This window comes from Sorex araneus, chromosome 1, assembly GCF_027595985.1.
Source record: "Sorex araneus isolate mSorAra2 chromosome 1, mSorAra2.pri, whole genome shotgun sequence".
Taxonomy (NCBI): Eukaryota; Metazoa; Chordata; class Mammalia; order Eulipotyphla; family Soricidae; genus Sorex; species Sorex araneus.
In genome coordinates, this window is record NC_073302.1 from 399,346,415 (window position 1) to 399,368,878 (window position 22,464).

General features: G+C 34.8%; 1 protein-coding gene across 1 annotated transcript in view; it reads right to left on the bottom strand.

Annotated features, from left to right (window-relative positions):
- The window catches only part of LOC101545905 (platelet glycoprotein 4-like), a 203,313-nt gene that overhangs the window by 21,390 nt on the left and 159,459 nt on the right, over positions 1-22,464 (bottom strand). Inside the window, exons 4-10 of the mRNA XM_055123813.1 lie at positions 20,355-20,515; positions 10,345-10,492; positions 9,227-9,406; positions 7,289-7,380; positions 4,853-4,899; positions 1,972-2,041; positions 245-432 (exon numbers count right to left, since the gene is read on the bottom strand). Coding sequence (XP_054979788.1) covers positions 245-432; positions 1,972-2,041; positions 4,853-4,899; positions 7,289-7,380; positions 9,227-9,406; positions 10,345-10,492; positions 20,355-20,515 — 886 coding nt within the window. The remainder of the gene's footprint in view (positions 1-244; positions 433-1,971; positions 2,042-4,852; positions 4,900-7,288; positions 7,381-9,226; positions 9,407-10,344; positions 10,493-20,354; positions 20,516-22,464) is intronic.

Consider the following 22,464-nt stretch of genomic DNA (forward strand, 5'->3'; position numbering starts at 1 on the left):
AAAGAGATAAAGATTAAATTTTTAAGTATTATTGGATATGTCTAGTAACTACATTTCACAAAACTGAAATATAATTGGTACCTCAAAAAAATTAGATATCAAAATGAAAAATTCTACTAACATTTTTACCTTCTGCCTAATTGCTTTCTTTAGTATTATGAGGACGATAACCTATGTAATGGTAACCTTTCAAACAATAATAAAAATTATATCAAGGGCTATGATATTGACAATTTGTACTCACCTTCATTGCAATTGCTAATGTCTAGAACACCGTAATATGTACAATTGTGTGAGATAACTTTTTCTCTGCAGAAACAACCGTTATCTGGATTTTGAATTGGAGATGCAAAGGACTTGGGAGGAAGAACAAATCTGAACACAGTGATTCCTTTCAGATTAATTTCTCTTCCAAACACAATACTGATTGACCTAAACACAGATAAGAAAGCTTCATTCCAGGAACCTCAACTATGTGTTGGAGATGATTTTTTCCCCTTATTTTCAGATTTATATTCTTGCCTTCACTTGGAAATAACAGACATGACTTTTTCTAGGTGCCAAGTTTTTTTTTTTTTTTAATTTTGTTTTGGGAACATAACCAGTGGTGCATTGGGATTACTCCTGGCTCTGTGCTTTGGGAACACCTCTGAGGGTTCAGGAGAACAATTGGGGTGCCAGAAATCAAACCCAGTAAATGACATGCCAGGCAAAAGCCGTACCCGTCACACCCTCTTATCCCTCAGGTGCCAAGTCTTGAATTTAGGGCTTCACATGTGTAAGACTGGATCTCTATCACATCACGCTATCATAAAACTAGATTACAAAATCAGATTATCCTGATCCCGAAACAGGATACCTTTATTAGAATTTTAAGTTATTGTTTGAGTCTTAGAAAAACATAAAAGAACTTTTATGACAATTTAAGCCATTACACAACTCAAAATCTAAAGACAAATTATGCTCCCTTTATGCTCAACAACTTCAGAAAGCAATCTTTGCTTGTAAAGTGCCATAGAGGGTTTATACTCAAGACATTTGTCAGCTAATTTTTTTCCTATAAAGTAAATATTTACGTCTCCCAACTGCTTTGCTCTCAGCTTAAATAAAAATATAGTTTATCTCACGGTGATTCAATTAAGAAAAGAAGAAAAAGAGAGCTCTATTTCTCAAAATAAAGAATAAAAATAAAATCACGGAAAGTTCAGAAACATTCTGGAAACTAAGTAATACGCCTGCATAATTTTCTGTGTCCACCATAGCATGAACAAAGTGCAGGGGTTCAATAGATATTTCTTTTAATTTCCAAATTATTCTATGGAAAGAAACACCACCTCTTTTCAACATTCTCATGAGATGACTCAGAAATATTACTTTGCTGCAACCACAAGTCTTTCAGAAGAGGACTAGGAGTCAGTTGTACTGTCACAGCTTCAATGTTTGTGTCACCCCTCAACTTTAAAGATCACTGTGGCGGCAGAGCACATTCATTTACAAAGTTTTGTGACAGCTGCATCTTCTTCTCTACACATTGTTAAAAAGATTGGAAAACCATTCTAGTGGTAACTGTTATTAAATGTCCAGAGACAGTTTAGCCAAAATGAAGCAAATGTTCTTGTTTAGAAATGACAAAGGATAACTTTATATCATTTAAAATCTCTCTCACACCCTTTAATGTTGTAAACATTAGAATTCTGTAGTGTGTTTATTCCTTATAATAAATAAAGACAAGCTTATTTTCTTTTTTCTGAAATGACATGATTAGCCTTCTTTCCCTATGAAGGAGTCCTTGTTCTTTCTTGAAAATGTATTCAAAATAAGTTTATTTTGTTAAAATGTCTTTTTTCAAAAATAAAACGAAATAACATGATTAAGAAGTATGAACAACTTAGTATAAATTTTAGAAAGAATACTAAAAGTACAATTTTAAAAAGAATATTTCTTAAATAAATAAATTAATGTCTGTCTTACCTGCAAATGTCAGGGGCAAAAATTTGCAATACCCGTTTCTTGTCAATAAAGGGTGCAAATGAGGCTCCTTCTGTTTAGAGATAAAGTGGCACAAGGTAAAAAGCATACCATAGAAAAATCATCGAAAAATAGAAATTTCTAATTCTAGCATGGTAAATAAAGTTACAAAACAAACAGTAAATAAATTAAAAATGTTTAGCAGTATACAGAGAGCACGGCAAGCTACCGAGAATATCTCACCCGCATGGCAGAGCCTGTCAAGCTACCCATGGCGTATTCGATATGCCAACAACAGTAACAAGAAGTCACAATGAAGACATTACTGGTGCCCGCTCAAGCAAGTGACAGTGATACAGTGATATATATATGTGTATATATATATATATAGATAGATACAGATATCAATTTGATATGGGTTTGTGCCACAGCTGGTGGTTCTCAGGGATTCTCTTGGATTTGTGTTGGGTGGTCACTAGTGGCAGTGTTTATGGTGTCATGTGGTGATAGAAATCAAGACCGAGAGATAGTATAGGGCACATAGGTTTGCCTTGCATAGCTCACCCTATTTTGAACCATTATATATGGTCTTCTGAGCAGAGTCAGGAGGAAACCCTGAGCATAGTGGGGTATGACCCCAAACCTCAAAAATGAAACAAAACAAACTATTTACAAAGTGAGCGCTTTACTCTCTGTTTGATATCTCCAGTCCAGCAATGATATTTTTGAAACCAAGCATGGATGTTTAATATTCCAAAGTATTTGAACATATAAACAATATAAAACTGATCAGTTATATTGTAGCTTGTACTGACTAAACTTTAAGCACTTCAAAGTGACATATGACTTATAGCTACTACATTCAACAAATCTGCATGCTATCTATATTCACCGGCATTCAATTCATGTTAGATCTCTTCATTCATCAAGAATAATTGAAAATTTAAAAATATGGAAAATATACATTAAAATCGCGTTGTTAAAATTACATTTGTAACTTTTAAAGAAGAATTCCCCACTCCATCAAGAGAACGACACATATTGCCATTAATTTCATTTTTATCTCTTAGATTGAAGTTGTTACTTTTGACAGTGACTCATTTTTCCTAGTATCTGGTGGTTTAAAACAATTTATTAAAATTTGCTAAACAGAAAACACATTGCAATCTTTTCTGTTTCCCTGGGTCCATAACCAAGCACTCAACAGAATCACACCTCTCCCCTTATTTTATTTTCCTCTTAGATATTTTAAATTGTGTACCTCGTGCTCATGTGTTTGCGTTTATGTTGTCAAATAAACCTATACCTTCTCTTCTTAGACTTCTCTACTTCTTAGGTTTAGAGGTAATATTTAATTGATTTTCTCTTAAAACCTCTAAAAATCAGTCACCATTTAGAAGCATCAACATATATTTCTCTTTCTTAAGGAGTGAACTATTACACAATTATGAAAGTTAGTAATACTGGCACATCTGATAACTTATTTGTTGAAATGCTTTACTTAGAAAGGAATTTCTTCACCTAACCCATGATTCAAAGTCCTCCAAAGTAAATTCAAGAGTGTTTTTGCTGGTTTCTGTACAAATCTAAGATAACAATATTAAACAAACAATCAAAATTCAACAACACCTTTGGAAAAATAAACACTCCATGTTTCCTTTTTATTGCTTATCTTTTTGCATAACATTACATTTAAACTTTCCTCATCTTTATTATGTCATTTTCCTGCAGGGTATTGTCTCATCATCTGTAAACTCTGTTTTTCCACCTCTCTCTGACACTTAGCAGTTAAAAACACATCGTTAAGTATCTCAGTACTCAATTCCCATTGCTTCTAAAAACATTAATTCTTATGCTAATAATAAGCATGCATATACTTCACTTTCTTTAAGAATAATGAGACAGATTTAATCATACTCAAATTCTAAGTCCATAGCACTTTTGCCCACTGTGAACAGCTTTTATTTTGCATATTAAAATTATTAATATATTTTAATATAGATGGCTTTTTTGTAGTAAATACTAATATTCTTTATTTTCTTTTACTGATCTACTATAACATACTTTTTCTTCCAAATTCATGGATTCTACTCATCTTGAACAATCACATAGATATCTGTTTCACATCTTATAGTTATCTGGTTTTTTAAGAAATTCTTTTGATTTTAAATTATCTGTACAGTAGTATTTTTTATTTATTTTTGTTTGGGGGCCAGCACTGCTAAAGTGCTACTCTTGGCTCAGTCCCAGGGGTTGGTCCTAACAGTTCTGGGCAACCATATCGTGCTAGGGAACAAACACAGGCCTCCTAGATTCAAAGGATGTGCTTAGCTGTTGAGTTATCTCTCCAGCCATATACCGTACTTTGTTTTATTTTATTTTGTGTTCTGGGGCACACCAGGCAATGCTAGGGGTTATTTCAAGATTGTTGCTCAGGAGTAACCCCTGGAAGCGCTCAGAGCAACATATGTGGTGCCAGAGTTTAGAACTACGGTTGGCAGGATTCAAGGCAAGCACCTTAAATTCTGTACTATCTTTCCGATCCCACTTACAATATTTTAAAAAGATATTACTAGTAATTACTTCACATTTCTAAATTCTTTTATTCTATTGTAAGAAGGGCAGTTAATTAAGTTTTACAAAGCAAATAATTCTCTAGTAATACAGTCAAAGCTAATCTTTGATAGATAATCTTCAGAAATTCCTCCACATTGAGCAATTGTCTAAGCCTATTCAACAACAGAGATCCTGCATTATGATGTTTATATAAAGATTGGCAAATGTACATTCTATATCGTCAGAACATTGTATGTACAACAGTGGATTTGTGGTGCGGGGGATGGTACAATGTGATTATCACTACAAAACAAATGTTTGCTCTTACCTGTCCCATTAATCATGCCACAATAACTGTCCCAATAGGGAATAGTCCTTGGTAACAAAAAGAAGAAAAAAACAAACAAATGAGCATTCTTATTAAAACCACCATTTCTCATAACTTTGATAATACTAATGTCAAAATTAGAAAGGTTAGATGGAACAAATTATAAATTGAAGAAATGTTCTATATCATTAATTCATGATTTTATCTGAGCTTTCTTCTTGTTGAGATAATTTGAGTGCCTGATATTATTTAAAATAAGAACTTCAAAGTGTTGTAAATGACTTAGAACAGACATGGTTCTGAAAAAAGACAATTGAGAAATATTTATTGGAACTATATATATATAATTAGGGTAGAATTTTTCCAATGGAAGACATTTCATGGTGAGTATTCAAGCTTAGTGAAATGAAAGCATTAAATGGGTAATGAATATAAGTTTGGCTGAAGAGAGTGTGGGGGGTGATAAAAGAAAGATCACCAGATGTCTAATCAATAGAGATAATAAATTTATATATAATGCATACTTTCTTACTCATCAACTTTTGTATAAAATGGAATTAAAGATAAAAGACCTTATTAACTTATACTCTTATATTGAAACAAAAATATTTGGGAGCAAAACCAAATGATACTAGTTGTGTTTCTGTGTATCATTACTTTTTGGTGAAAGCTTTTCCCACTGCTGACATGTCATATAGTGAAATGTCAATGTGAGGTGTTCTCTTTTCTAAATGCAATAAGTTATTTAAAATGTTTGATCTTGTTATAATTAACTCAATTAAACTTATTATCATCTTAAACTGATGTGAAATTCTTAGCCAATTCAGAGTACTTAGCATCTCTCAGAGAAACTTCTCTATAATGAAACAATTGTTAATGTTCTTCAATACACAAACAGGTGATTTCCCATGAAATGAGCAGTTAGAAGTGTTTGCTTTCTCCACTAGACTTTTCTATAAAAAAAAATTGTGAGTATGAACTCTAGAAGATTAAGTACTACACTAGTGAATATTTAACTCTTGTGTGCAGTTTTTAAATATGGACTCTGTGAGACCAGTGGTTTTTAAGGGCTACTTTAAAGCATTTAATCTCTTTCACCTTTGATTATTTCATTCTTTACCAGGAAATAATTAACAAGTATTTATTAGTTTTGAAAAGAAAAAATTCTCTTTAAAAATGGGGGGAAAGTCCATAAATACCAGAATGGACTTTCCCCCCATTTTTATGTATGGTAAACTATGTATACTACAGATGAATAAGTAGAAGCCAATAAAAGAGGAAACTATGACTCTGGAAGTTAACTCATCTACCACCAGTTCAAAAGAGGGATTCTATTTTCAAATATAATTAGTAACTTTTAGACCTGTACTTGAAATGCTAATTCATCTTAACTTGATAAAGGGTTGGATATAAAATTTTTCAATATAAAATTATGTTCTTTTGTTTTATTTTTGTTTGGGGACCACACCTGGATATACTCAGTGATGACTCCTGATGGGCTCAGAGAACCATATGTGACCCCTGAGAATGAACAGGGTAGTTCAAGTGCAAGACAAACACCATGCCAGCTCTACTGTCTCTCTGACTCATCAACATACAACATCATTTCAATATAGTATTTTTAGAAGAAGAATCATGAAGTATGTGCATAGATTTATTAAACTGCTCTCTAAGTGCTTAGCCAGCTCAGTTAGATATGAGACACTTAAAAATTCCATCCTTATAGACACATAAGACATACTAATAATGCAATGTCTTTTTCCATGATTACATAGTATAAAGTTTAAAAATAAAACAGCATTAAATATCTATAGCCTATCAATTTTGTTATTAGTTTTCTTCCTTTTTACCTGTGGTTATCTAATTGTATAGGAAGACAGTAATATTGGTTATGCAGCAAAAAAGGAAAATAACCCCTTTGTCTTTATTTTGTATTAAGAGTCAGCACATAAATGTCAATCAAACCCCAAATGGGACAAATATTCAACAGCTGTGCAATTGTTATTAATAATGTAAGCTGTAAAAATAGTATAGCAGGTAGGGCACTTGCATTGCACACAGCATATCTGAATTCAGTCCCCAATACCAGATATTGTCCCCCAACCTGGGGACTTCAGGAATAATTCCTGAATGCAGAGCCCAGAGTAAGCCCAGAGAATCACTAGGTGTGACCCCAAAACAAAAAAGTAGAAGAAGGAGGAAGAGAAGGAGGAAGAGAAGGAGGAGAAGGAGGAGGTGGAGGAGGAGGAGGAGGTGGAAGAAGAGGAGGAGGAGGAGGAAGAGGAGGAAAGAACGAAGAAGAAATAAAGTGTTAACATCTGGCATAATAGCTATATTCAGAGTTGAGGTACAGTGGGTCAATTTTATAGCTATGTTGTCTAACAAATGCCTCCCCTGCGTTAGAGAAGCCAACTGTCACAAGATCTGGATACTTACTTTTGGCCTTTGTATGTGTCAATTATGGCAACTTTACTAACATTGCCTTTTCCAGTGAAAACTCTGTAAACTCCATCTGCTGTATTGTTGTACTGAAAAACAAAATGCACACACAAAATTACTTCTAGAAATAAAATATAAAATTAACTTACCTTTTCACTTGTCACATATCATTAATAGTTATTTTAAATTATTTGACCATGATAAATTGTCAAATTACTGGTATTAAGCATTTTTAAAGAATTGAAATAGCAAGGGGATCTAGAAATAAAATGTTAGATTTAAACAAAAAAAAACCCACAAATAGTATATATTAAAATGGTTCAAACTGGGGGCCGGAGCGATAGCACCGCGGGTAGGGCGTTGCCTTGCATGCGGCCGACCCGAGTTCGATCCCTGGCATTCCATATGGTCCCCCCAAGCACCGCCAGGAGTAATTCCTGAGTGCAAAGCCAGGAGTAACCCCTGAGCATCATTGGGTGTGACCCAAAAAGCAAAAAACAAAACAAAACATAAAATGGTTCAAACTGGGATATTTTTGTTTCCGTTAAGCGAAAATTGGACAATTTTGTCATTATTCCTGTTATATTCCTGTTATATGTGAGGATGTTTTAGACAAAATCGGACAAATAAGAGTTTTCTAGAGGCATTCTAAATGTTGAATTATTAATAAGTGGTTACTAAAAATTAGGTCAGCAAAATTAAAAACAAAATTCGCCAAGGAAAGACTTACGAGTTTTGAGGTAAAAATAATAGAATATCTGTTTCCTTAAGAATATCTATATTCATATTTAGCTGACATAAAATTTCACAAAATTAAATATTATCTTATAGCCTACTTCTCCCTCTGAGAGAAGCTGACAAACTACTGGGAGTTTCCTGCCCACATGGGAGAGCTTCTCAAGGTCCCCAAGTTGTATTAATATGCCAAAACCAGTAACAAGCTGGGTCTCATTCCCCTGACCCTGTAAGAGCCTCCAGTACGGCATCGTTGGAAGGACGATTAGAGAGAGGCTTTTAAAAATCTCAGGACTTGGATGAATGGAGACATTACTGAGACCACTCGAGAAATTCGACCATCAATGGGATGATGATGATGATGATGATGATGATGGTGATGATGATGATGAAATATTATCTAAAAAAATAACAAACTAAGGGTCTAACTAAAATTGTATATAAAAATACCAATTCAGTAGTAGGCTTCTAAGCTGTAAGTTCACATTTCTTAACAACCAAACTTTCACTTCAATAAATTTGGATATCACTAAAGGTTTTAATTTCTGATAAGCTACAATTTCTATATATTAATAAATTTTTTATCTATTAAAGTAGGATGGTATTTTGTTGTTGTTGTTTGCTTTTCTTTTGTTGGGGAGGAAGTGGTTTGGGCCATACCTAGAGGTGCTCAGGGCTTACTCCCGGTAGACTCAGGGAACTATGAGATATTGGGGATAGAACCTGGGTCAGCCACATTCAAGGCAAGTTCCTTACCAGCTGAACTCTCCTCTGATCCTCACATTGTTGACTTTCAAAAAACTTATGACAAATTAGGCTAGAAATTTAGGTTAAAATAAAGACAAAATTTAAAAAAAATATCTAGAAAAGGAGAAACAGTCAGGTAAATACTATTGACACAATTTTTTAAAAATGTGGTTTAACTTTTGGGGAAGAGAAATCATCACTAAAATATTATTTGAAGACTTACAGGTCTCACAACCTAATTTCAGATAAATCATATAGTGAACAGTGTAAAAACCTGATTAAAACTGTTTCTTAATTTTAGCTGTTAGATTCAGGTAGATACATTCAATAATAAACTATAAATATATAATTCCATATCAAAATAGGATAAATACACAAATTTAAAATTATGAAAACCACTGGTATCATATTTATTCAACTAATAACAAAATCACCATTATATTCATTACTCACAGGATAAAGCAAACCAATTGTGCTATCAATGGGGTATGGAACCAAACTGAGGAATGGGTCCTTATAACCCCACAAGAACTCTTTCACAGTTCTCCTTTGGAACATAGAAGATTTTGACTTTTTGATAAGTGAATTGAGTACCGATTGAACAAATGCACTTGGATAAAGTTGAGGTGCAGCCTAGAAAAATAAAAAAATAAAAAAGAGAGAAAACGTACACCGTTCAAGATTGTTCATAACAGTTAAAGTATCAGACTCAGTATATAATGGACTAAAGGCTAAAAATTATACTTAATAAAATATTAAAGTATATCTTGAGAAATATCCTGGCAACCAAACCAGGCCAGGAACTAATGTGTTATTGTCACAAGAAAAAGACAGCTCAAGATTACTCCCATTTTATATTTTGTGTTTTGTGAACTATGTTTTCTAATTTCTTATTAACAACAACAAATTAAATATACCTGTCATTTTTAAGGGTGATTAGACCAATTCCTTTTCCCAATCCCTCCATATGTTAAGTTTTATTAGTTTTAAGGTCCTGGTTTTGACTCCCCTAGGTTACAAGTACCAACTGTTTTATAAGTGGGTGGAAAGAGGTGATGACTATGGAGGTAAATATTTTGCAAATACAATAACTTCACTGAGATCAAAGTGCCACTTGGGAGGACACTCCTGGTGATTCTCAGCAAAGCAGGTCAGCAGTTCATTTCCTGGGCCCCAAAATGTGGTGCTGTTTGGGTTCTGTGCTGCTGGGATCAACATAGTCATCCTGGTGGTGCTCAGGGTCCTCCAGGCCCTCACCCATCAGTGCTCAAGAAACCACTTGGTAACAGAGATTGAGCTGGAGCCCCTCGCTCATTGATAAATCCTATTTTTTTTTTAAAAATGATGTGTTTTAAGCTTTGTTCTGACTCTATTCTTATATAATTTTATCATCTTTCCAAATGATTCTAACTTCTTTCAAAAGAAAGACCTAGGCATATATTTTATTAAAATTAGAAAATTAACAAAAATATATCAAAAAATAATATATCAAAAGATAGTTATCACTCATGAACTTAACTATTGTGGATGCTGAAATATTCCAAAATAAATTTTGTAGTTCATTTACTCACCACAACTGCCAGATTGAGAACGGTTAAAACATCATCCTCTGATCCAGCTGATAGCGATGGTTCAAAGATTGCACCGTTAGGCACTACAAAGGAGACCGTGTTGTTCTCAGTGTCATGGGTTATATTTTCCTTGGCTAAATAGCGAACTCTGAAAAACAGAAAGAAATAAAATTCTAAATAAATGTCTTACATGACTGTTAGGCCTCAAGTGCCATTCATTTGTATAATTTTTTGAAGTACATAGAATATGCTAGAAATTTTGCAAACAAAATGGAGTTAAATGATAAGCAAGCCAATGATAGATTTTAGCAAATTATTCAGAGGACCTTCATTTTTAAAAGAGGAAATTTAAATAGCAGGAAGACAGTGAAATAATTTGAAATGAGAGTTTAAAAAGTCCATATGAGAACAGAGACTAGATAAAAATTCCTGCGTGGACACTCACGGTGAGGGTAAAACTTAAGATTCTTTTAATAAGAGTTGTTTTAAATATTTATCTGGTCTCTCATTAGGTGTGTAAACGTTTAAGAGTGTGATTTCTTCCTGTTGTACATATCCCTTGATAAATAGAAAATGACCATCACTGTCCCTTCTAATCTTTTTCAGCCTGAAGTCTATGTTGGTAGATACTAGTATGGCCACCCCAACTTTTTTGAGGAAGTTGTTTGCTTGTAGGATTGTTTCCCATCCTTTGTCTTCAACAGCAGACCACAATCTGTAAGGTACATTGAAGAAAAGATTGGAAATACCCTCCATGATATTGAAACCAAAGGTAACTTCAAAGATGACACGGAACCAAGTGACCAAGTAGAAACAGAAATAAACAAATGGGACTATATTAAACTAAGAAGCCTTTGCACTGCAAAAGATACAGTGACCAGAATACAAAGGCAATCTACAGAATGGGAAAGGATATTCACCCAATACCCATCCGATAAGGGGTTGATATCAAGGGTATACAAGGCACTGGTTGACCTCTACAAAAAGAAAACATCCAACCCCATCAAAAAATGGGGCGAAGAAATGAACAAAAACTTTCTCAAGGAAGAAATACGATTGGCTAAAAGGCACATGAAAAAATGCTCTTCATCACTAATCACAGGGAGATGCAGATCAAAACAACTATGAGATACCACCTCACACCACAAAGACTGGCTCACATCCAAAAGAACAAAAGCAACCACTGTTGGTGTGGATGTGGGGAGAAAGGAACCCTCCTACACTGCTGGTGGGAATGCCGACTGGTTCAGCCCTTTTGGAAAACAATATGGGCTATTCTCAAAAAATTAGTAATTGAGCTCCCATTTGACCGAGCAATATCACTTTTGAGAATATATCCTGGAGAGGCAAAAAAGTATAGTCAAAATGACATCTGCACCTGTATGTTCATCGCAGCACTGTTTACAAGCCAGAATCTGGAAAAAACCTGAATGCCCAAGAACAGATGACTGGTTAAAGAAACTTTGGTACATCTACACAATGGAATACTATGCATCTGTTAGAAAGGATGAAGTCCTGAACTTTGCATATAAGTGGATCAAAATGGAAAGTATCATGCAAAGTGTAATGAGTCAGAAAGAAAGAGACAGACACAGAAAAATTGCACTCATTTGCGGAATATAAAATAGAATAGTAGCAATAAGTACCAGGAGGCCTGCTCCACGGCTTAGAAGCTGACCTCACATGCTGGGGGAGAGGGCAGCTCAGACAGAGAAGGGAACACCAACAAAAAGATCCACTCAGGATAGGAGAGGCAGGTTGAAAGCAGACTATAGATTGAAAAGGATAGCTACCCAGTATCTCCATTCAAACCATAACACCCAAAAGGAGAGAGAGAACACTAAGTAATTTCCTGTCACTGGGGGGTGGGGGCAGCGGGGGTGGCCGGATAGCGGGGGCGAGGGGGAGAGGCACCCAGGGGCCATCGATGGACGAGAATGGGCACTGGTTGAGGGATGGGTACTCGAGTATTGTACGACTGTAACACAGGCACAAAACTCTGTAACCGCACTCTCAAGGTGACTCATTAATAAAAAAAATTAAAAAAACAGATTCTTTTGCTAATAACTCCACATAAGTAGAATGAAGGAAAAATAATGTTTAATTAGTGACAGAAAAAACAGCGTATATGCAAAGGAAGATTAAGAAAAATGAAGGTCCTCTGATTAATTTGCTAGAATCTAGCATAAATTTGTTTATCATTTAACTCCATTTTATTTTCAAATTTTCTAGCATATTCTATTAAGATGTAATATAAGAAAGAAACCATATAGCCTGACTGGAAGAGAGCCCAAAGAACTGAGCGCACATTTGGAAAACAAGAGGGCCAGGTTTGATTCCTGGCACTGTTTCGTTCCCCTGAGCCTGATAGGAAGGACCTCCCGACCCTGCGCTGGTGCGATCCCCATATGAGCAAAATTTTATATCATTGAATTTTGTTGAATTATAAGTAAGCAGAGGAGAATGGTGGCAAATAAAGTCACTGAAGTAAGATATGCAGTAGAAAAGATCCTATACTCAAATGACGGGTCTTTGATTTGTGGAGATAGGAGACAGAGAAAAGTTTAAAGCAGTAGATATGAAGAATGCATACTCAAATATTAGAAAAAAGGTCGTGTGCAGCATATCTAGTGCTGACTTTTCCATGTGTCCTTTTTTCCTTTTCTTATTTTAAAATTTTATTATGTATGATATTTGGTCATATCCAGCCATTGCTTTGGACTTCTTCCTCGGTCTGTGCTCAGGGATCATTCCTTGTGGGGTTTGCGGAAATTTGGAGGTGCCAGGGACAGAACCCAGGTTAGCCATGTGAAAGATAAGTGCCCTGCCCATTGTACTATCGCTCCCATTCCAAACTTTTCCATATATTTGAATATAACATTTAGTAAATATAGATAGAATAATCATGTGTAAGACCAGTAACACCAAATCCTCTCTCTAATCTCTCCATGTATTGAATACTTAATAGTCATAAGCTCCTCATTCTAACATCCCTAGGTTGAAAAATAGTAAGTGCTTTCAAGATGTGCAGACCGGTGATTAGTATAGAAAAAAGTACTGAGTTTCTTAAACTCAGTGGTCAAAAAAGTAAATTATTCAGTGCCACAATAGATTATCTAACAATCTATTGTGGCAAAGGCATAGAGAAGTCTAAAAATACATCAGGCCTTGGGCATGAAAAGTTTCATGCTGAGTGAAATGAGTCAGAAAGAGAGAGACAGACATAGAAAGACTGCACTCATCTATGGTATATAGAATATCAGAGTGGGAGACTAATACCCAAGAACCGTAGAAATAAGTACCAGGAGGTTGACCCCATGGCTTCGCGGCTGGCCTCACGTTCCGGGGAAAGGGCAACTCAGAGAAGCGATCACCAACTACATTGTAGTTGAAGGCCATGTGGGGGAAGGGAGTTGCGGGCTGAATGAGGGCTAGAGACTGAGCACAGCGGCCATTCAACACCTTTATTGCAAACCACAACAGCTAATTAGAGAGAGAGAACAGAAGGGAATGCCCTGCCACAGTGGCAGGGTGGGGTGGGGGGGAGATGGGAGTGGGGAGGGTGGGAGGGACGCCGGGTTTACGGGTGGTGGAGAATGGGCACTGGTGAAGGGATGGGTTCCCGAACTTTGTATGAGGGAAGTATAAGCACAAAAGTGTATAAATCTGTAACTGTACCCTCACGGTGATTCTCTAATTAAAAATAAATAAATTAAAAAAAAAAAATAAAAAAAATAAATAAAAAATTATTCTGAATCGACAAGAAAAAAAAATAAAAAAAAATAAATAAAAATACATCAGGCCAAATACGTAAAAAATAAAACTACACTACCACATATCTCAGTTATAATAAAAATGCAAATACCAGTTGATGTCAGGGAGACTGCCTAATAAATATTTTTTACTGAATCAGTAAATGACTGATATTCTTTAAAAATGTTAAAATAATATGAAATGATATTTTATTTTTAGATAATTTTATAAAAGTTTTGCTGTTGATATAGTAATTGTTGACATACATAAAATCTGAAATAGTTTTCAAAATCTATTAGTAATAAATTACTATTCTCTTTTAGAAAGCTAAATTTTTAAATCAGAGTATAAATAAGTTGAAATTAAAGTTTCTAAAGTTTTAAGAACTTTTATTCATATATTAATTACATGAAATAATCACTGTCACTGTCATCCCATTGCACATCGGTTTGCTTGAGTGGGCACCGATAATGTCTCTCCATTGTGAGACTTGTTGTTACTGTTTTGTGCATATTGAATACACCATGGGTAGCTTTCCAGACTCTGCCATGCGGGTTAGATACTCTTGGTAGCTTGCCAGGCTCTCCGAAAGGAGCGGGGGAATCGAACCCCCGGATCATAACAAAGTTAATGTTACCCAGTTAACTTGGACTGAAGCAATAGCACAGCAGGTAGGGTATTGCTTTGCATGCAACCGACCTGGGTTTGATTCCTCCGTCCCTCTCAGAGAGCCCAGCAAGCTACTGAGAGTATCCCACCCGCACGGCAGAGCCTCCAAGCTACCCCCGGCGTATTCGATATGCCAAAAACAGTAACAACAAGTCTTACAATGGAGACATTACTGGTGCCCGCTTGAGCTAAATCGATGAACAAAGGGAAGACAGTGCTACAGTGCTACCTAGTTTACTAAAATAATGATTTCAATATTATACCAGTAGATGGCACTCACTAAGAGGAAAATTCTCAAAACTGAATCCTACGTTTAGAATATATTTGTAAAGAAGAACACAGTCGCTTAATTTCTTCTTTGGAAATAAGATCTATTTTCAGATTTTGGAAAGTATAGATTAATAAGCTAAAAGAAAATATTTTTTTCACTAAATCTTCTTCCAAATTTTTTTCTCTACACTTCTGCTAAAGAAAAGTAATAAAAAAAAATTATGTTGAATCTGAAAATATGATGATGTAATTATGAACTCTTCAAAGAGAGAGGGTAGAATAAAGTTTTCAAAATTATTACCTCTTTCCTTGCAGTTTTTTACTTTGACCCTTTCCATGTATTGTTAATCAAAGTATCAGTGAAAAGGCTTTAATAACTAAATGTGATTCTGTTTGAGGAGAGAAATGAACATGCACATACAATTTCAGCGGGATTCAATTATAATTAATGCAGATGTGGTTTACCTTGGCATATGAAAAAATCAGAAACTAGTAATTTTTTCTGAAAGATAATCAAGTGTTTCTTAATATTATTATGTAAATAGAACGTTATTAATTATAAGTTTAAGCTTCAAACCCAGTGTTCAACTTCCCTCCAATGCCTAGCCACATGAATTTGTATATAGCTGATTCCTGCCTATGTTTCTGACATAGCTTATTATTTCCAAAATAAAATATATTATATTAATTGATATCTATCAGTGAAAAATGAGATTAAATACTAGATTAATGTTTTTCCATATTCCAAGTAATATTCTTAAAATGTTTTTTAAACCACCTTACAAAAAAACAATAACCAAAAAATATGATGGATATCTAATTATAAGAACTATCCTCTTTCCTCACACTTGGGTGCTGAGTTTATAATTATTTGGTAACAGTCTCACTAGGTCTCAGGTAAATTTTAGTTTTACTTTTTTTTGTCTTTTTAAGCCTCACCCGGCAAATGCAGGGGTTACTCTTTATTCACCAAACCACTTAGACTACATCCCTTCTCTCTTCCAAAGGAAGAGAAGAGCAATCATCCATGGTAAAAGGCATATGGATAGTATCATGTTGTGTGAAATGAGTCAGAAGGAGAGGGACAGGTATAGAGTGATTACATTCATTTGTGATATGCAAAAAGAAAATAGTATGAGACTAATATCCAAGGTCAAGGAAAACTGGGGCTAGGAGGACTAGTCAATGGCTGGAATCTACCACAAGTGTGGTGGTGAGTCAGAGGATCAATAAGACAGAGAAGGACCTGTTAGGAGAAATGAAGTCATGAAATTTGCTTATAAATGAATAGACACGGAGAGTATCATCCTAAGTGAAATGAGTCAGAAAGAGAAGGACAGACATAGAGGGACTGCACTCATTTGTGGAGTATAGAATAACATCACAGGAGGCTGACACCCAAGGACAGTAGATACAAGACCCAGGAGGATTGCCCCATAGCTGGAAGACTGCTTCATGAGTGGAGGGGAGAAGGCAGATGGAATAGAGAAGGGATCACTAAGAAAATGATGGCTGGAGGAACCAGCTGCGACGGGAGATGTGTGCCGAAAGTAGATAATAGAACAAACATGATGATCTCTCAGTGTCTGTGTTGCAAGACATAATGCCCCAAAGCAGAGAGAGTATGGGGAATATTGTCTGCCATGGAGGCAGGTGAAGGGTGGGAAAGGGGGAGGTATACCCGGGATATTGGTGGTGGGGAATGTGCACTGGTGGAGGGATGGGTGTTTGATCATTGTGAGAATGTAACCCAAACATGAAAGCTTGTAACTATCTCATGGTGATTCAATAAAATAAAAAAATAAATAAATAAAAAACAAAACAAAGCAAAAAAAAGGCAGAGAAGGACGAGTATGACAATAACAGTTGGAAATGATCACGCTGGATAAGAATTGCATGTTGAAAATAAGCAAGGGAATATACATGATAACTTTTCAGTATCTGTATTGCAAACCCTAGTGTGCAAAATGAGAGAGAGTGAGAAAGGAAGGGAGAGGAGAGGAGAGGGAGAGACAGGCAGACAGAGAAAAGTGCTACCATAGAGGAATACTGAGCAGGAGGTGTGTTGGTGGGAGGGAAGTGGGAAACACTGGTGCTGGGAAATGTACATGGTGGAGGAATAGGTGTTGGAACACTGTGACTGAAACCCAATAATGAGCAGCTTTGCAATACAAGCTATCTCGTGGTGATGCAATTTAAATTTAAAAAATAATGATTAAGGCAGCTGCAAAAGCAACACCTAGAACTAGCTGCATGCTCAGGAAAAGATGCTCTGGCTCCTCATGGTTTCAGGTGCTCAGCGGTTACTCTTTCCTCTGTGCTCCAGAATCACTCCTGGCAGTGCTGAGGGGACCAAATAGGCTGCCTTTGATGAAACCTGGGTCTGTTGGCAGCGTGCAAAGCAAGCACCCAACCCACTGGAATGTGGTTTTGGCCATGTAGATTTTTTTAACTACAACATTTTGAGAACAAGAGATTCAGCTAGTTTGTTGTTGTCGTTAGTAGTGTATGTGCTATAGAAAATGAGAATATATATAATTTTAAAAAGTAAAAATTTCTCAGTAACAACTAAAACCAGATCTTTTTCAAGGAAGTTGTTATTAGTCGCAAATATGTGATGAAGATAGAAGACAAAAAAAAAAAAAGAAAACTACTAAGAAGATTAGGCATTGATGCCCTCTGCATTTGTTCTTGTCATACTATGGCCCCAGACCACTGTCACAGCTACCTTATCTCATACATACAGAGTGAGTTGTAAATCTAGAAGCACTAATTCATGGGAAGAAAGTTATAGAGACAATCAACAGATAAAATTTTAAATCTAAAATTTTAAATCTACAAATTATGATCATCTCCAACTATCATAATTTATAGTTTTACATTTTTATCTGTTTCAGACTGTCTATGATGATATAACATCTCTCCTCACCATGAATTAATGCTTCTCTGGAAGAGAACTGTGTGCTAAAAGTAGGTAAAGGAACAAATATGATTACCTCTCAGTATCTGCATTGCAAACCATGATGTCTAAAAGGAGGGTGAGAGAGAGAGAGGAGAGAGAGAAAGAAAGAGAGAGAGATAGAGAGAGAGAAGAGAGATAGATGAAGAAGAAATGTGCCTGCTATAGAGGCTGGCTGGTGGGGGGATTGAGGTGGGTTGGCAGAAAGGAAAGGGGTCACTGGTGGTGGGGAATGCATACTGGTGGAAATATTGGTTTTGGAGCACTGTATGGATGAAATATAAACAGCTTTGTAATAGCATCTCACGGTGACTCAATTTTTTTAGAAAGTCAAATAAATATATAAATTTTTTAAAATCTATAAATTATGAGACTGCATCACAAGTATGAAATTTTTGGCAACAGTTATGGTGGACATTATTTTCAATTATAACAGAGTAAAAATCTCTTGCTTGAATAACAGATGATACAATAGGATTTTATACTCACAGATGGATATAATAAAATACTTTTAATCTTAGTTATATTTGGTCTTGGTAGAACCTCAATATTACTATATGTTTTTACAATTTGAAAAGTCATAGAGTTTATAATCCTAATAAAAATACTATATTTTCAAAATATAGACATTATCATCATACAGGTACATGTGAACATAAATAAATTTCACATACATTGGTGTCTTTATTTTTTTAAATAAAAATAGAAAGTATTGGTTTACCATTTTCTCGTAGCTCTATTGTATATTTTGAATTTATTCTAAACTGTGTGAAAACTATGTAGGACAAAACTATAGCATATCTATTTTTAGTACTAAGAAAAATGTAATGATGATACAACCAAATATAAGTACCTAAATGACACAGAAATTCTATACATATAAATTTTCTGTAGGTACTAAAGTTGCATATAATTAATTTAATGTCATTGTCGAAAATTTCAGTGTATGTTAGAATCACCCACGCTTATAAAGCTCATCACCCATCTCTGTTTTCTTCCAGAAGCCTGGCAGTCACACCCATAAACTGCCTCTAGTGCCAAATAATCTCATTAAGTAGCCATGGTTCAGAGACTCATATAAATCTTGAAAGAGTTTGACAAGTTTCAGAGATGCTTCCAGACCCTGTGTCTGACAGAGTCATCAAAGACATCCAAAATCACCATCTAGTTAAAAATGTAACTCCTCCCGTATCACCCATTCAAAAGTTTTGAATTCCTGGATCACCCAGCCATACATGCAGCCATGCAACATCTCAAACTCTACATCACTGATAATCCAGGAATAGTACACCATATTGGATGGGATGTAAAGTATCTTGATTAACACACAAGGCTTAATGTGTAAAAACATGTTAGTATATAAATGTCTTACGCAAGGGCTTAAGGAATCCATCGTGAGATACAACAATTTTCACACACTTTCTTCTAAGAAAACATTTTCTGATCATTTTTAGTGAATTATTGATAACAAGGAATATAAAATAAATTACTCAGGTCCAGCTATAGGTGCAGGCTTGATGAGTGGCTGGGAAAATTGGAAATAATGGTGATGGGAAGGTGCAATGATGATTGGATTGGTGTTGGACTACTGAATGAAATGCCATCATAAACAACTTCATTAAAAAATTTAAAAATAAAATAAAGCTCATCACATTGCTGGACTCCAAATCAAGAATTCCTGATTCAGGGAGCTGGAGCAATAGCACAGCGGGTAGGGCGTTTGCCTTTCAGGCGGCCAACTTGGGTTTGATTCCCGGCATCCCATATGATTCCCTGAGCAGCACCAGGAGTAATTCCTGAGTGCAGAGCCAGGAGTAACCCTGTGCATCCCCGGGTGTGACCCAAAAAGAAAGAAAGAAAAAAAAAAGAATTCCTGATTAATTTGAAGTAGAGTGGTTCTGAGAATTTATATTTCTACCAAGGTTCCAAATGACACTAATGCTACTGTCCTAGGAACCACTCTTTCAGAACCACCGACAGAAATACATACTAAGAAGTTATAATACACATGTAAAGTATTCTGGTTTCTGAAATTTTTATTCAGCATTTCAGAGTTGATCACAATATGTGCTACAAGCATAAAACACCTGAAATTTCTTAAATGTAGGGCAGCTATTTAATGTTGCTAACTTTATATGAAACTCTATTTCTTATAACCTTAGCTCCTTATTTTCTCTATAAGCAAAAGTAAAAAATATTCATTTTTTCTCTTCCTCCAGAATGCAAATCAAATGTAATGTAGATTAATTAGAAGAAAATAATCAAGTACATTTCAACTCAAGTGACATTTTCCAAGTAAAATCTTCCCAAAATATTGCAGTTATAGAAAGAGGAACACCATTTATAGGAACTTGTTTACCTGTAAGTGTAAGGACCTCTTTGTTTAACCTTAAGGTTGCTACTATTAACTTCCACATCTTCAGGATTTTGCACATCAAAGAACCAAAACTGCCTGTAAACTGGTATGCCAGCTTTAACCCAATTTTGATAAGCAGCTGAACCTTCTTCAAGGACAACTTCCTGTGAGTAAAGAAGAAAAATGAGTTGTTTCCTTATACTAAATATGGACATTTCTTTATTCCTTATAACCTATTGTTTAATATAAAAATATCAATTTCAAGTTTCTCATTCACTAGAAGTTTTGGAACTTTGATATACACTTGCAATAAATATCCAATTAATATAGAGATATAAATTAATATAATAAGATAGAATTTTATGTCATTGGTCTGGAGAATCTTTTTTAAATTTTAAGAGTTGATATACAAAGAAGAATAATTAACAGGATTAGTAAGTGCATCAAGCAATATAACTCATTAATTATTTTTTCTGTAAAAATGTGTCTTAGAGAAATGCTGTTATAATAATAGACAATAAAATACTAATTTCACTACAATCTTAAATAGTTTTCATACCAACATAATTTGTTGATAGTCAAAGACAAAAATATTGAAGTATTTTAAATATTTTTGCTTTTATTAAAAATATTGAATATTTTTAATAAGTCAAAATAGGAGTTTATCTTTAGGAGTAATTTCTGACACTAACATTAACATAGCACTGTAGCATTGTCATCCCATTGTTCATTGATTTGCTTGAGCGGGCACCAGTAACATCTCCATTGTGAGACTTGTTATTACTGTTCTTGCCATATGGAATATGCCATGGGTAGCTTGCCAGGTTCTGCCATGCAGGCAGGGTACTTTCAGTAGCTTGCCAGGCTCTCTGAGAGGAATGGAGGAATTGAACCCAGGTTTGCCATGTGCAAGGCAAACACCCTCCCCACTGTGCTATGGCCCCAGCCCAACATTAACATGTATACCTATAATTTACACAGATAGCCCCTGACTAAACAGGTACAAATATCTTGCAAGTTCCTTTAATTTGGGGTTGAGATATTGCACACAATTAGTGTTGTGCAGGGGATATTTTTGGCTCTGTGTTCAGGAATGATCTCTGATAGTATTTAGGAGCTCATATGTGGTGGGAATTCGAACTAGGGTTGTGTCCTCTAAGGCTGCTGTAAGGCAAGTGTCCTACCTCCTGTATTATCTCTCTGAACCAGGCTTTTCTCATTTTAAAGGGAACAATAATTTAATGTTGTCATAAATTATTCATAAAATATTTCATAAAATACTCATATATATTAAAGATCAGATTCAGACAAACTAGCCTCTAATTTTCAAATCTTTAACTAAATTTGAAGTAAAGAACAGTTAATTAATTATTAATTTTTGTACAAAAAAGTTAATAAATGGAAGATCCTCTCATGTGACTGATAAATACCTCAGAAACTGTCCCTGAATTGAAGTATCCAGACTCTGTAGATCAGGTAGTACTCCAACCTGATGATTCTCAAGTGGCTGGCTTTTAGCTTGGTTCAGAGCCACTAATCTAAAAGTTCAATTCTGTGGACTAGAGCGATAGTAAACAGCTAGGGAATTTCTATCCAAACAGCATTGGATCCAGCACTGCTGGCCCCAAACCAATTCTGTCCCCCCCAGAAAAAGTTCAATTCTGTTACAGATGTTTAGTAAATTAACATCTTTTGGATAGTCTAATAATTTAGTATTATTTACTATTTTATTATAATTATATTATAATAATTATATCATAACAACTGCACATTATAATTTATAATTATAACACAATGATTTATATTATATAAATGATTATATTATACAATTATACAATTCTATATTATATAATGGTTGTATTATAATTATAAATATTATTTATCATTATTTATTTATATATTTTATTGCCACTAAAGGAGAACAATACTTATTCATCTATATTTTGTTATAATTATGTCTTTGAAATTTTCCTTTTTTACACTACTTCTACCCTGTCCATGTATAGGGCTATTTTACATCAAAAACATAAAGTAGTAAATAATGAAAGTAGGTACTACAAATGTAATTACAGGTAGCTGTTTGATCATGTGCTAACCACATCAACTTGGCAGG